This window comes from Cucurbita pepo, chromosome LG04 (genome assembly GCF_002806865.2).
Source record: "Cucurbita pepo subsp. pepo cultivar mu-cu-16 chromosome LG04, ASM280686v2, whole genome shotgun sequence".
NCBI classification, from domain to species: domain Eukaryota; kingdom Viridiplantae; phylum Streptophyta; class Magnoliopsida; order Cucurbitales; family Cucurbitaceae; genus Cucurbita; species Cucurbita pepo.
The window spans coordinates 3462696-3477119 of record NC_036641.1 but is presented as its reverse complement, the minus strand read 5'-3'; the positions used below and the strand labels follow the sequence as shown (position 1 = coordinate 3477119).

At 37.3% G+C, this 14424-nt stretch overlaps 1 protein-coding gene and 5 non-coding genes across 6 annotated transcripts; 2 read left to right on the top strand and 4 right to left on the bottom strand.

Moving 5' to 3' along the window:
- Positions 1 to 632: 632 nt before the first annotated feature.
- On the top strand, positions 633 to 3032 carry LOC111792754 (abscisic acid 8'-hydroxylase 4-like). The gene is made up of 9 exons (XM_023674330.1): positions 633 to 949; positions 1063 to 1387; positions 1468 to 1617; positions 1735 to 1983; positions 2065 to 2154; positions 2236 to 2314; positions 2420 to 2526; positions 2609 to 2727; positions 2877 to 3032. Exons 1-9 carry the CDS (start codon positions 747 to 749, stop codon positions 2980 to 2982), a joined length of 1428 nt encoding a protein of 475 aa, XP_023530098.1. The 5' UTR covers positions 633 to 746; the 3' UTR covers positions 2983 to 3032.
- A 3893-nt stretch (positions 3033 to 6925) lies between these two features.
- Positions 6926 to 6997, bottom strand: TRNAP-CGG. Its single transcript has one exon. It is a non-coding gene; the product is annotated as a tRNA-Pro (tRNA).
- Positions 6998 to 7107: 110 nt separating this feature from the next.
- Positions 7108 to 7179, bottom strand: TRNAP-CGG. Its single transcript has one exon. It is a non-coding gene; the product is annotated as a tRNA-Pro (tRNA).
- A 186-nt stretch (positions 7180 to 7365) lies between these two features.
- Positions 7366 to 7437, bottom strand: TRNAP-CGG. The gene has a single exon. It is a non-coding gene; the product is annotated as a tRNA-Pro (tRNA).
- A 139-nt stretch (positions 7438 to 7576) lies between these two features.
- Positions 7577 to 7648, bottom strand: TRNAP-AGG. The gene has a single exon. It is a non-coding gene; the product is annotated as a tRNA-Pro (tRNA).
- Positions 7649 to 8702: 1054 nt separating this feature from the next.
- Positions 8703 to 8774, top strand: TRNAP-CGG. The gene has a single exon. It is a non-coding gene; the product is annotated as a tRNA-Pro (tRNA).
- The last annotated feature ends 5650 nt before the right edge of the window (positions 8775 to 14424 follow it).

Genomic DNA, 14424 nt, shown 5'->3' with positions numbered 1-14424 from the left:
CTAGATATCATTTAATGTCCCAACTATTTTCTTCCCTCTTAAATCAATCCATTATTAAAATATAAAAAAAAATAGACCCTTCTCCGATCACGTGTCACATATTCTTCTACAGTTACATAAACGCTCGAAATTTTAGTGTCTCTAGTTGGATGATAAAAGTCCCACATCCGCTAATTTAGGGAATGATCATGAGTTTATAAGTGAGGAATACTAACTCGATTTGGATGAGGCCTTTTTAGGAGCCCAAACCAAAGTCATGAGAACTTATGCTCAAAGTAGATAATATCTTACCTTTGTGGAGAGTCGTGTTCGTCTAACATGGTATTAGAATCATGCCTTTTTCTGATCACGTGTCACATATTCTTCTTTAGTTACATAAACGCTCGAAATGTTAGTGTCTTTTACTTATATACTCATAATATTCAAATACCTCCGACCCTGAGTTGACTTAATGATCGTGCAAGATGCACGGAGGCATTTGGGCAGATTTTGTCTTTAAAAAAACAAAAAAATTTAAAAAAATTGTCTTTTTCTAATTCCCATATCCTTCTTCTTCTTCCACTTTCTCTTATTTTGTTCTATATAAACCCTTAGCCCTCAAACTAATTTCCCTCACAAAAAAAGCTCTCAACTTTGCAACATAAAACCATCACTTGCTCTCTCAATCTTTCGTTTCTTCCCTTTGTTCCAAGAAAAAACCCTCAATTGCAAGAGGGAAACACAGAGAGATTGCTTCATTTTTGTTAATGGAGATTCTCTCTTTCACTCTGTATTTAATAATATTCCTCATTTCTTCTGCTTTTTTGCTTTATTTGAAGAGAAATGAAACCCCAAAACCCAGAAAATCTCTTAGGCTTCCTCCTGGTTCCATGGGATTGCCATGGATTGGAGAAACTTTGCAGCTTTATTCTCAAGATCCCAACATATTTTTCTCCGAAAAACAGAGAAGGTAAAAAAAAAACACCAAAAAAATGATCTTTTTATGAATTTTATCGACCAAACAAGTGAAATAACTCGAGATTTTAATTGGGTTTTGTTTCTTTTCATGTTTTTTTGTGGCAGATATGGAGAAATTTTTAAAACCAACATTTTGGGATGTCCTTGTGTTATGTTGGCCAGCGCCGCCGCAGCCCGGTTCGTTTTGGTAACTAATGCTCATTTATTCCGGCCAACTTACCCCAAAAGCAAAGAGACAATGATCGGTCCGGCGGCGCTTTTCTTCCACCAGGGAAATTACCATTCTAACATTCGGAAACTTGTTCAAAATTCCCTCTGTCTCGGAAGCCTCAGAAACCTTGTTCCTCATATTGAAACCGCCGCCATTTCCGCCGCCGAATCATGGGCTGCCGCCGGCCACGTCATCAACACCTTCCTTGAAATGAAAAAGGTCCGTAACATTTCTCAAAATAAACACGAAATTATTCATAATTTTATCTAATCTCTGTTTTTTTTTTTCTGTTAAAACAGTTTTCTTTCGATGTGGGAATTCTAGCAGTGTTTGGGAAGCTAGAAAGTGATTACAGTGAGAAACTCAAAGAAAACTATTGCATATTAGACAAAGGCTACAACTCTTTTCCAACCAGATTACCAGGAACAGCATATTCCAAAGCATTATCAGTAAGAACAATGAAAAAAAAGTTAAAAAAAATCCAATCTTTTTCAAAAAAGACACGAACTTTATAAATTTCGGAGATACCCAGAATGTTCTTTTGACATATTTGATTGATTTTACAGGCAAGAAAGAAACTGAGAGAGATTCTGGGAGAGATAATAATGGAGCGGAGAGAAAAAAGGGTAACAGAGAGAGATTTGGTGGGTCATCTCTTGAGCTTCAGAGATGAAAATGGTGGAATTTTAAGTGAGGATCAGATCGCCGACAACATCATCGGAGTTCTGTTTGCGGCGCAGGACACCACCGCCAGTGTGCTGACGTGGATCCTTAAATACCTCCATGATAATTTGAAGCTCTTTGAGGCTGTCCGGGTAAGGAATTATACAAATATTAGTTACTCAATTATCCATTTAATTGGAATTTTGAAGCAAAACGTCGTCGTTTTTTAATAGGCAGAGCAGATGGAGATTCATAGAAGAAATGATGATGGGAAGATGCCTCTGTCTTGGGCACAGATTAAGGATATGCCCTTAACTCATAGGGTATGTTTGTTTTCGAGCCATCCCGGTTCAATTTTTCTGAAGATTTGAACTTTCGATCTCATGCACGTGGTTTATTTTCAGGTTGTATTAGAAAGCTTGAGGATGGCTAGTATCATATCCTTCACTTTTAGGGAGGCAGTGGTGGATGTGGAATATAAAGGTATATTCCAAGGGCTTTTTGGTCATTTCACATAATTTTTTATTTTTATTTTAAAAATTGAATTAAAATAAATAACTAATAAATATTAAATATTAAATAATTTAGGGTTCTTAATACCAAAGGGTTGGAAGGTGATGCCTTTGTTCAGGAATATTCATCACAGTCCTGACTACTTCCCAAACCCTCAAATCTTTGATCCCTCTAGATTTGAGGTACGCTTTGAATATTCATATTTTTCTCTTTTATTTTAATTCAAAAAATAATATTAAAGCATTTTTATTGTGGATTATCCAGGTGTCTCCAAGGCCCAATACATTCATGCCATTTGGCAATGGAGTACACTCTTGCCCTGGGAATGAACTTGCCAAGCTCGAGATCCTCGTCTTACTTCATCACCTCATTACCAAATTTAGGTAAATCCCCCCATTGTTTTACGATAATAAAAAGAAATAAAAAAATTAATCATATCTTTTCTTTAATCAATTGATCTATGTTCAAATTGGTAATTATGAGTCGAAATATTTAATAAATGGGAAAATAAAAGGATTTGTTACGTTTGCAGGTGGGAAGTTGTGGGATCACAAAGCGGGGTTCAATATGGGCCATTCCCAGTGCCTGTCAACGGGCTACCGGCCAGATTTTTCAAACAAGGGACAACCCACCAATAGCCTCTCATTTCTCTTTCAATATACTTTTTTTTTTTTTTTTTTTTTTTTTTNTTTTTTTTTTTTTTTTTTTTTTTTTTTTTTTTAAATCTTCCAATATATATTTTTAGATTATGAAATTTATCCTCTTCTTCCATCAATGCTCGTATTAATTTTATTTCGAGTGTTGAAAAAGAAGCGGTTCGTATTTGTTGTCTCCTGTTCTTAAGAATGGTATGATTGTATTATTATGAATGTAAGATGCATCGAACAAGACAATGAATCTCGAATAATGAATTTTATTTCTCTTCCCAAAAAATAATTTTTCTATTTCCTCGTAAATCCATATGAACATAATTTAACTACTTCAATTATGGTTCGATTAGGGTTTCAATTTCACGGTTTGTTTGCTTTGAAGACAATCACAGTGATCTATGGTTGAGCTAATCGGACCGATAGTATTGGTCTGGTTAAAAGTAATTGCTCAAAAGTAAACAGGAATGGATGGCTATTTTAAGGGAGATTTAGTGATCTTTCCTTCGAGGAGAAGATTGCTGGGAATACGAGCATAGACGCATAATATGTAACATCATTTCAAGGTTTGAAATCGAAATCGAAACAATATTATTTCGAGTATTTTGGTATATAAATTAAAATTATTTCATTCTTTAAAGAGATATTTTTCGAAATAAATTATTGGGAAATGGACTCTAAAAGCCGACTTACCACCCATTTCCATTTAGGCAAAATAAAGAACATCCTTTTCTGACGTGGATCGCTGTCTGTGGATATCTTCGCATGGGGTCCACTGCTTATGGTCCTAAAACTGCCACGTGGAAGTACACTATTTGATAATTTACTTCCCTTATTTTTATAAAAATTTACGCATTTGGGCTAACTTAGTTTATCATACACAAAATTATTAACTACTTTGGTCTCCATGTATCTAGAGATGTCTATGGGGCGGAACGTGATGAAGAAGGCTTCTTCGTGTCCATCCGTGTCACCTATTTTATTTTTCATCCGTGTCACCTATTAACTAATTTAGTTTTTTTATAAAAATATATCAATTTAAACCGGGCGAGGATTAGGACGGGTAATATAATCTCATCCCCGACCCCATTTATCTAACGGAGAAATGTTCCCCATTCTCTCCCTCATTCCCCATCTAAATCGAGAATCCTCTTCCCATTTTAGGTAGGTCATTGTGGCTAAAATATACGATTTCTAGATGTATCATACACAATATATGTATTATGTCAAGAAGTACGAGAGTTTTAATGTGTTAGGATATGGTTTCCAGACATAAATGTACTTTCAAGTCTATATATTATCGGTGTAGGTCCTCTATAAACTAACTAGTTCAAATAGATTAACGGATGTCTAGTTTCGCTAGACAAATCTAGCATTGTCGCATTTGTTGTCAAGTTCACGTATTAACATAAGTCGATTAATGGATGATTGACTAATGTGATCTAGCTAGTCTTATGTCCTATTGGACCTATTGAGCTAGTTTGTATTCGTTTGGCTATCATGTTTCACCCATAACTCATGAGCGTGTCTCTCTTAGCTCGAGAGTCATTTTATTGATTCATATAAAGCCCGTCTTCTCTATTTTTGCTCGAGAATCATGTTTGGGCCGACTTCTAATTGGGGTACACAACTTCTTGGTTTGATTTTGATTAGCTCCCGTGTGATTGTCTAGTAATACCATGTTCTATCTCGATTTCATAAATATCGATTACTTAAAAGACACGTGTGAAATCATTATAATAGAGTATAAATATATAGCTTATATACCATGCTATGAAAACATTTAATAGGATTTTTTTATTAAACCTGCAACGATCCTAATTTCATATTGAAATAGAGCTGCTACTATATGCATGACGTGACCTTTTTAAGTGGAAACATTCATTTAAAATAATTTACGAAATGATGTCATGGACTTATACATTTACATTAAAAGTTGTAAAACAAAACAACTAAATATAACCAATGTGAAATATAAATAAATCAAAGAAAAGATTGAAAACGGTACCCTATCCTAATAAGATCTACGAAAATAAAATGCAACTACCCTAACACATGTTCCATAGTCTTCAACACGATGTCGTTGTCAACCATACGTGTCTTGCCTTTACCTGAAATATAAGAATAGCACAAGACTTGAGTATTTTAAGAAATACTCATTAAGTGACCCCACTATTGGGGTCGGTGAAAGCAAACACATGTAACGTGAAAGAGACTTATCATTTAAAATTGTCTTCTCTTAGGCGGCTTTCTAATCCTGGCAAATTGGATGTGTATTTACTTATCTACACACGACCCACACGTGCGAGCATGGGCCTACTAGATGGACTCGCACACCCTCTAGGCCTACTGGTCGGGCTAGCATCTCTGGTGCTGTTGCCGGACACTCGGAGGGAATAACGATCGGCTTAGTATCACGACATACATGATGATCATTTCCATTTTATAATGTACGCATCCATACTCATCATAAAGGGAAAATATCTTGATGCATGTGAACATACAATTATGCATGAGGTCCCAAAATTTTTCATTGTAATTAAATCATGAAAGGCAACCCCCATTCCTTTCTCACATATCATTCTTGGTGATATGCATACGTAAAATCTTACAAAATCATTTCATTCATACAACGCTGAAAGATAATGTTGAGTTTGTGAAGAGTCGGTTGTAGAGACATCAACCAATTGAGTGGCGGAGGATGTCACGGTCATGCTTGTCCAAGGCGTGTTGCCTATGGTTGCATGTCAAGTGTCTCAACCATGCTTATCTAGGACGTGTTGTCTATGGCCCCATGCCCGCTCCAAACCCATTTTACTTGCATTCATGTTAGATGAGCCTTCACCAATATTGTTGTGTCAGTACGAGGGTGTATGACTGGTCACCAAAATCAAGTCTACACCCGCTAGGGCTAAAATGCTCCAAAATATTCTATAAGGGATGTGACTAGTTGTGAATTCTTCCTACCCTGGTCATATGCTATCAAAGTCGTTGTTGCTTATTCGCTTTTAGCTTATAACATTGCTTTCTTTAAACTTTTTTTTTCAATGTATTTCCTTTCTCATGTTTTTTAAAATACTTCTCTCCAATGCGATCCGAGGTTCGAGCATACGCTGCTATTGTCCACACAATCGAAAAAGGCTAAAATGCTCCAAAATATTCTATAGGGGATGTGACTAGTTGTGAATTCTTCCTACCCTAGTCATATGCTATCAAAGTCGTTGTTGCTTATTCGCTTATAACATTGCTTTTAACTTTTTTTCAATGTATTTCCTTTCTCATGTTTTCTAAAATACTTCTCTCCAATGTGATCCGAGGCTCGAGCATACGCTGCTATTGTCCACACAATCAAAATTTTGCTCGGCTGACTTGTTCGCTAGTTTAGAATAAATGTTGCACAATCGTTGTCCCGTAACCTCAATAGTGCGATTGTAGCTCCTGACACGCGGGCAGCACGTGGGAGTGGTGTGGCTAGGAATAACGGGCCATGGCTTGCGTCAGTTTGCCCCATGAAAGGTTTCTTGACCACAAGTGGACTTTGGGCTGGGTCTCGAATCTAAGTTCACACTCTACCCAAAATTGAACACGTGGGTTCCTTACCTTACCTGACTTGCATCTTCCCACATAGATAGGATTGTGACCTATGTAAAACTAGGATTGCAAAGTGCAAAGATAACAGAGATGACACCAGTATATGAAATTCTAAAATCTTGTAGCTTCAATGATATAGTTGTGGAAGAGCATTATTCTAAAATCTTGTAGCTTCAATGATATTAGTTGTGGAGGAGCACGCACCCGAAGCAAGATTCATACCACTAGACCAAATGCCCTTATAATAGTACTAGGATTGTGACAACACATTGATGGTATTGGGAGAGAAGACACCCATATATGAAATTCTATTATCTTGCAGCTTCATTGATATAGTTGTGGAGGGGCATTTCGAGAATTGAACTCGAGACCTCTCGCACCCGAAACAAGAATCATTCCACTAGACCAAATGCCCTTGTACTAAGGACTAGGATTGTGTTCCTATGTAGTAAAACTAGGATTGCAAATACGTTGACCCGTATATGAAATTATATTATGTTACAGCTTTATTGATATATTTGTGGAGGGGCATTTCGAGAATCGAACTCGAGACCTCTCGCACCCGAAGCGAGAATCATACCACTAGACCAAATGCCCTTGTAGTAGAACTAGGATTGTGTTCCTTACCTGACTTGCATCCTCCCACGTGGGATTGTAACCTATGTAAAACAACTAGGATTGCAAACTGCAAAGATGGTAGAGATGACAAGGCTTTACCTACTCGACGGTCATCCGTATATAAAATTCTAATATCTTGCAACTTCATTGATATAGTTGTGAAGGGGCATATTTCGAGAATCGAACTCGAGACCTCTCGCACCCGAAGCGAGAATCATACCACTAGACCAAATGCCCTTGTCGTAGAACTATCATTTTTAGTAGTGGCTAGTCCATGTATTTTATACCGCCTTAAGATTTGAACATACTATTATGATTTTCAAGGTGTAAGATACATTTTAAGCACATCTGACACTCTTGAGATTATTAAAACATAGGGGCATTCCGAGAATTGAACTCGGGACCTCTTGCACCCTAAGCAAGAATCATACCACTAGACCAAATGCCCTTGTGGTATATTTATCATTTTTAGTGACTAGTCCATATATTTTCTGAGTCTTAAGATTTGAACCTACTATTATGATTTTCAACATGTAAGATATATTTTGAGCACATCTGACACTTTTCATTAAGAGATTATTAAAACATAGGGGCACTCCGAGAATTGAACGTGAAACCTCTCGCACTTGAAGCAAGAATCATATCACTAAACTCAATGCCCTTGCATCAACCCTTATCATTTTAGCTCCTACTCGATATGTTTTTTTCCGGCGGCTAAAAACACTTTATTCAGCTTTTAGATCATGAACTAATTTGAAGGATAATGGTAAATTTATTTCCTTGGGAGGCATTGTGTTACAAAATATTCAAAATTAAAAATAAAAATTTGAATCTAACACAAACCAAACAATGCTAGGCTCATTTGGCACCTTGTTTTCTAATGGTGGCCAGTAACATGTTAGTTCCGAGTTTCATAAAAGGGGCATTCTTGAAACTCAAGACTAATACCCTGGTTGTGGATTGTATATTTAGTTATTCATTGAATGAAAGAAATTTTTGTAAGGGCATTGGGTCTAGTAGTATGATTCTTGCTTCAGGTGCGAGAGATCTCGAGTTCAATTTTTGAAATGCCCCTATGTTTTAATAATCTCTAACTGAAGAGTGTCAAATGTGCTGAAAATGTATCTTATACGTTGAAAATCATAATAGTAGGATCAAATCTTAAGACTTAGAAAATACATGGACTAGCCACTAAAAATGATAGGTATACTACGAGGGCATTTAGTCTAGTGGTATGATTCTCCCTTCAGGTGCGAGAGGTTCTTGAAATCCCCCCAAAACTATATCAATGAAGCTGCAAGATATTAGAATTTCATATATGGGTTGCTTCTCTCCCAATACCATAAACGTGTTGCGTTGATTTTTGCTCTGATGGCGATGACCATCGAGTAGGTAAAGTCTTGTCATCTCTATTATCTTTGCAATTTGCAATCCTAGTTTTACATAATCCAATGTGGGAAGTTGCAAGTTAGGTAAGTAACACAATCCTAGTTCTACTACAAGGGCATTTGGTCTAGTGGTATGATTCTCGCTTCGGGTGCGAGAGGTCTCGAGTTCGATTCTCGAAATGCCCCTTTACAACTATATCAATGAAGCTGTAAGATATTAGAATTTCATATACGGGTGTCTTCTCTCCCAATCCCATCAACGTGTTGTGTTGATTTTTGCTCTGATGGCGATGACCGTCGAGTAGGTAAAGCCTTGTCATCTCTTTATCTTTGCAATTTGCAATCCTAGTTCTACTACAAGGACATTTGGTCTAGTGGTATGATTCTCGGTTTGGGTGCGAGAGGTCTCAAGTTCAATTTTTAAAATGCCCCCGCATTTGGGTGCGAGAGGTCTCGAGTTCAATTTTTAAAATGCCCCCGCACAACTATATCAATGAAGCTACAAGACATTATAATTTCATATACGGGTGTATTCTCTCCCAATACCATCAAACGTGTTGTGTTGATTTTTTCTTTGATATTGATGACGGTCGAGTAGGTAAAGCCATGTCATCTCTATTATCTTTGCAGTTTGCAATCCTAGTTTTACATAGGTCACAATCCTAGGTGGGAAGTTGCAAGTTAGGTAAGGAACACAATCCTAGTTCTACTACAAGGACATTTGGTCTAGTGGTATGATTCTCGCTTCGGGTGCGAGAGGTCTCGAAATGCCCCCCAGGGCATTTAAATATCTTAATCAATTATGTTGTCGGAATTGATTGGGATTGACATTTGAATTAATATTAAATAGTTTAATTAATCATTTAATGTTACTTTAATTTGAAATTCATTATTCAACTTAATTGTTGAATTAAAATGAAGAAAGTCAAAATGTTGACTTCATTTAATGGAAAATTCCATGTTAGTGGAATTTTGAGGTGTCAAAATTTGGTTAACTCAAACATGCATGCTTTCCACATCATCCCAAACATTTGAGTGGAATTTTAAGTGTCAAAATTTGGTGATCTCAAATTTGCATGAACATGCAAACATGACTCTTTAAATAGAGTGATCATGGTACATGGAAGGACTTCTTCTTGGTGAAAAACCTTGAGAAAAAACCTCTCACAAACACTCTCTTAACATGTACAAAATTCCTTCCAAGTTTAGTCACTCACCGGATTTCACAATTCCGTTCTAAGGCCGGAGGATAGTGGAGAAGACACTAGTGATGGTTCGAAACCGGTTCCTGAGGAAAAAGGAGTTTGAACTACAAAAGGTTAGTATCAAAACTCATTAAGTTTTAATACTTATGAACATGCTAGTTATTTACTATAATTGATGTTCTAAAAGTGCCTAAGATCCAAATTGCTTCCGCATGTGTTATATTAACACCATCAATGCTCGAGCCTTGGGGACTGCATTGGAGAGAAGTATTTGAGAAAACATGAGAAAGGAAATACATTGAAAAAAGTTTAAAGAGAGCAATGTTATAAGCTAAAAGCAAATAAGCAACGACGACAACGACTTTGTTAGCATATAACGTGAGTATGAAGAATTCACAACTAGTCGCATTCCCTATAGTGTATTTTAGGGCATTTTAGCCTTGACGAGTATAGACTTGATTTTGGTGACAAGTCATACACTTGACACAACAATAATGGTAAAGACCCATCTAACATGAAAGCAAGTAAAATGGGTATGGAGCGGGCATGTGGCCATAGACAACATGTTCTAGATAAACATGGTTGAGACACCTAACATGCGACCATAGGCAACAAGTCATGGACAAGCATGACTGTGATATCCTCCCTCACTCAATTGGTTGATGTCTCTGTCAGCGGACTCTTCATGAACTCAGGGTTGTAGGATGAAGTTGATTTCAAGTCTCTCGATGCTCTTCAACCTGATCTCAATATTGAGAAGTCTCTTCCAATCTATTAGGAACGTCTAAAAATAACTTCTCAGTTCATTAAATTTTTGCATCTTCAATGTAGGTGTCTCTTCTACTTTCTTGACTTGAAATTTTTTCTTCTTTGCATGAGGTCATACCACCTCCTTGTGATGTCTTCTTGGTTGGGATAGTAACATTTCAAGTTACTGATGTGGATAACAGGGCTAGGCCGAATCCAGGGGAGCATTTGGATCCTATATGATGTCTTCCCAACCTTGTGGATAACTTTAATTGGACCATGGTATTTTCCCACCAATCTTTGTTTCTAGTTGCTTTAAACTCGAAGTTGATCTGACCTCAACTTAATCGAATGTTTCTCTTCATCTTAAAACTTTTGTGGCTGACGCTTCCAACCAGCTCTTCTCTAAATCCGTCTCAATGATATTTCTACGTGAACATGTGTTGCTTTAGAGGTTTGTCTTTGTCTCTCCTAACATTTGGCTGATCATTGAAAAGAATCTTTGTGGGTCTAATAAACCCAACTGTCAACAAGTAATTTAGTTGTTAGTAGAATTCAACTAGCTAAGGTTGAGTCGTATGACATCCATTTGGGGCAAGTGAACTCGGCTACGACATAAAACGAATCTTGTTCACCAGTTATTGGGTCAGATAACCAGTAGTGGATCGGCAATTACCCAAATCACCAGCATACCCGAGTCACATGTGTCATAGTTTCGATATATCTTGTTCTTTCGAACTTACCACAGCAGCATGCCCCATTATCATGGTTCCATTGAAGTAGTATATGCTACCTCTTCTAGACCGTCTAATTACCACCAAAGCTCCACGAGCTACTTTCAAATTCCCTCCAGATAACGATTTGCATCCAAAACACCAAGGAAAATCAAATTAAGAAATCTTAGTTAAGGACATACCTACATCAAACAAAGATTTCTTCAATCTATGTATCAAATGTTGTTATCCAACTACTTGAAAACCAACTCGCTGTGTTATATATATTTCTTCTTCCAAATCTCCAAACACGAAAACAGTTTTTCATACCAAGTTGTGCAAGCAACCAAAGCCAACAAAATTCGAATGGATGGAAATTATCACAAATCTTGAAAATATGATTTCCAAGAACAAATAAGGAAGTCTGCAATGAGAAACTTATTTTCAATAATTGATGGTGAGTGTGAGCACGTTTTGTGGTCAATGATGTTAAGTATTCAGAATACCCCGAATACCTCAAACTTGGCACTCTAATACCACTTGTTGCACCGTAATGCCACAACCTAAATACTATGATAGCAATTATTGTACCCGAATGCCACAACAAAAAGTGTTATGATACCCAATTGTTATAGCTGAAGCAAAAGCAAGATTGATTGCATTCACACACCTAGAAATATAAATTAAACAAAGAGACACAAAGATTTACGTAGTTTGGAGAGAAGAAATTTCCATACATCCACAGGTGGTAGCCAATCACTATAACCAAAGTGTTTACAATGTGTATCTCACACTCTCACACTACAAAGTCTCAACAAAAGTTCCTCCAATTGTCTCTAGGCAAATACAAAATAACAATGATAACTCCACATCTCATAACAATGCTAGAATAACAATACTAATTCTCATAGGTGGTGGGCCTTGATCCATGGTAAAAAACCAGTAAATCACTGGATTCCGGGATGGTAACAAACCAGGAAATCAATAGATTATCCTACTGTGTATAGATATGATCTATTCTAGGTTTAACACCCCCCAATCTAGACATGTACAACTAAGTTCAAATTGTGCCGAAAAATGCTAAAAGAAGGAGCTGGCAGTGGCTTTGTCAGGATATCGACGAGTTGATCCTTGGAAGATATGAGCCGCACATCAAGCTGACGAGTCGATACTTGTTCACAAAAAAAATGATAATCAACCTCAACATGCTTCATCTGTCGATGAAAGATTGGGTTGGTGGACAAATAGGTGACACTAATTTTGTCACACCACAGGCTAGGTTCTCACGCTTGCGAGATCCCGAGTTCACGCAAAAGGACTTGGATCCAGATTAAGTCAGTAGTGGCATCAACAACCGCCTTGTATTCGGCCTGCGTACTAGAACGAGAAACTGTCGATCGTTTTTTTGAACTCCAGGAGATAAGGTTGCCACCAAAGAAGATTGCATAGCCTTTAGTGCTTCGACGGTCATCAGGATTTTCGGCCCAATCAGCATCCGAGAAGGCACTAATCAAATCAATGCTGGACTTTGTAAGACACAAGCCGATATCAATAATGTCATATAGATAATGGGAAATTTGTTTGACCGCTGCCCAATGTACAGAAGTCGGGGAGGACATGAACTGGCACACTCTGTTGACACATAATGATATATCAGAATGTGTCAGAGACAAATATTGGAGAGCACCAATGATACTCCAAAAGCGAGTAGTATCCTTAGGCGAGAGCTTTTCACCACCATCCAATAACAACTTCTCACTAGGAAGCATAGGTGTGGGCACATCTTTGGAGGTGAGTATATTGGTTCTGGACAATAAATCTTGAATGTATTTATGTTGTGTCAGAACAAGTCCGGTGGAAGTATGGCGGACCTCAATCCCAAGAAAATAACTCAAAGTGTCAAGATCCTTGATGGTAAAATCATCTTGAAGTTGTGTATGAAGTTTCTCAATAGCCGTAGAAGATGAGTTGATGATAATAATGTCATCAACATAGACGATGATATACATCCGAATGCCTGTCTTCTTAAAAATGAAGAGAGAGACATCAGCCTCTGAAAGTGTAAAATCCAGCTGTAATAGTTTCGAGCTAAGGCGAGAAAACCAGATACACGGAGCTTGTTTGAGACCATACAGCGACTTATCTAGCTTGCAAAGATAACCAGGATGTTGAGAATCCACAACTGAGGGGATAGTCGTACCAGCCATTGTGAGGGGAGCAACCAATGTTACAGTAGTAGGTCGACCAGTGGCCGAGGATCCGACCAGGCATTGCGCAATATCATCTGCAGGCGGAGGATCCAAGACCCCAATCATTGGAGAAACAACCGATACCGATTTGCACGGTAGCAACGCAGAGGATTGCGGCTGAAATCCCGAAGCTGACGTGGGCACCAGATTTTCTGCATCCAAAGAGTTAGTAAGCACATATATATGTATATGATTATTCTCCACTTTGTTGTTACCCAAATGCAAGGTGCACAAATTAAGGGCATTTTGTGTTGGCTGAAGGTTGGGGAAGAATTGGGTAGGGCTCTCTTGAACGGAAAAAGATTCTCATCAAATATGACGTCTCTAGAAATATAGACACGACCAGAATCGGTCCTTATACCCTTTATGTAAAGAACTCTAGCCTAGAAAGATAGATTCCTTAGATCGAAAAGAGATATTTTGTTTCTTATAAGGGTAAAGATGAGGCAAACAAACACACCCAAAAACTTTTAATAAGGAGCAATTTGGTGGGGTATGAAAAAGACGCTCTAAAGGCCATTTGTTATGGATAACACGAGTTTCTCTCGTCTAATAATCTAAAGTTTCAGTTCCTTAAATAAAGTTTCTCTCCTCTTAAATGAAGTTTTAGTTCTTAATCAATATACTTCTTACCGGCTTGGCTTTGCCTCATATTTGAATGTAGCTTTGAAGCTTGTTTTTTAATAAAAAAAATGAATTTCCTACAAACATTAAATACATAAAAGAAAGTACTCTGGTTTAGGTAACACCCATTAGAAAGCCAAGTTCTTTAAGTTGTAAGTTCTTGTATAACATTGTTCACCTCACAAACTTTAGAAAACGAACAAGCCTTGGATTATCACTAATGTTGTTCTCACAAACACCTTTGTGCATGAAAAAACATAGATTTGGTTGAATTTCTTTTTAAAACATGTTGCAAAAC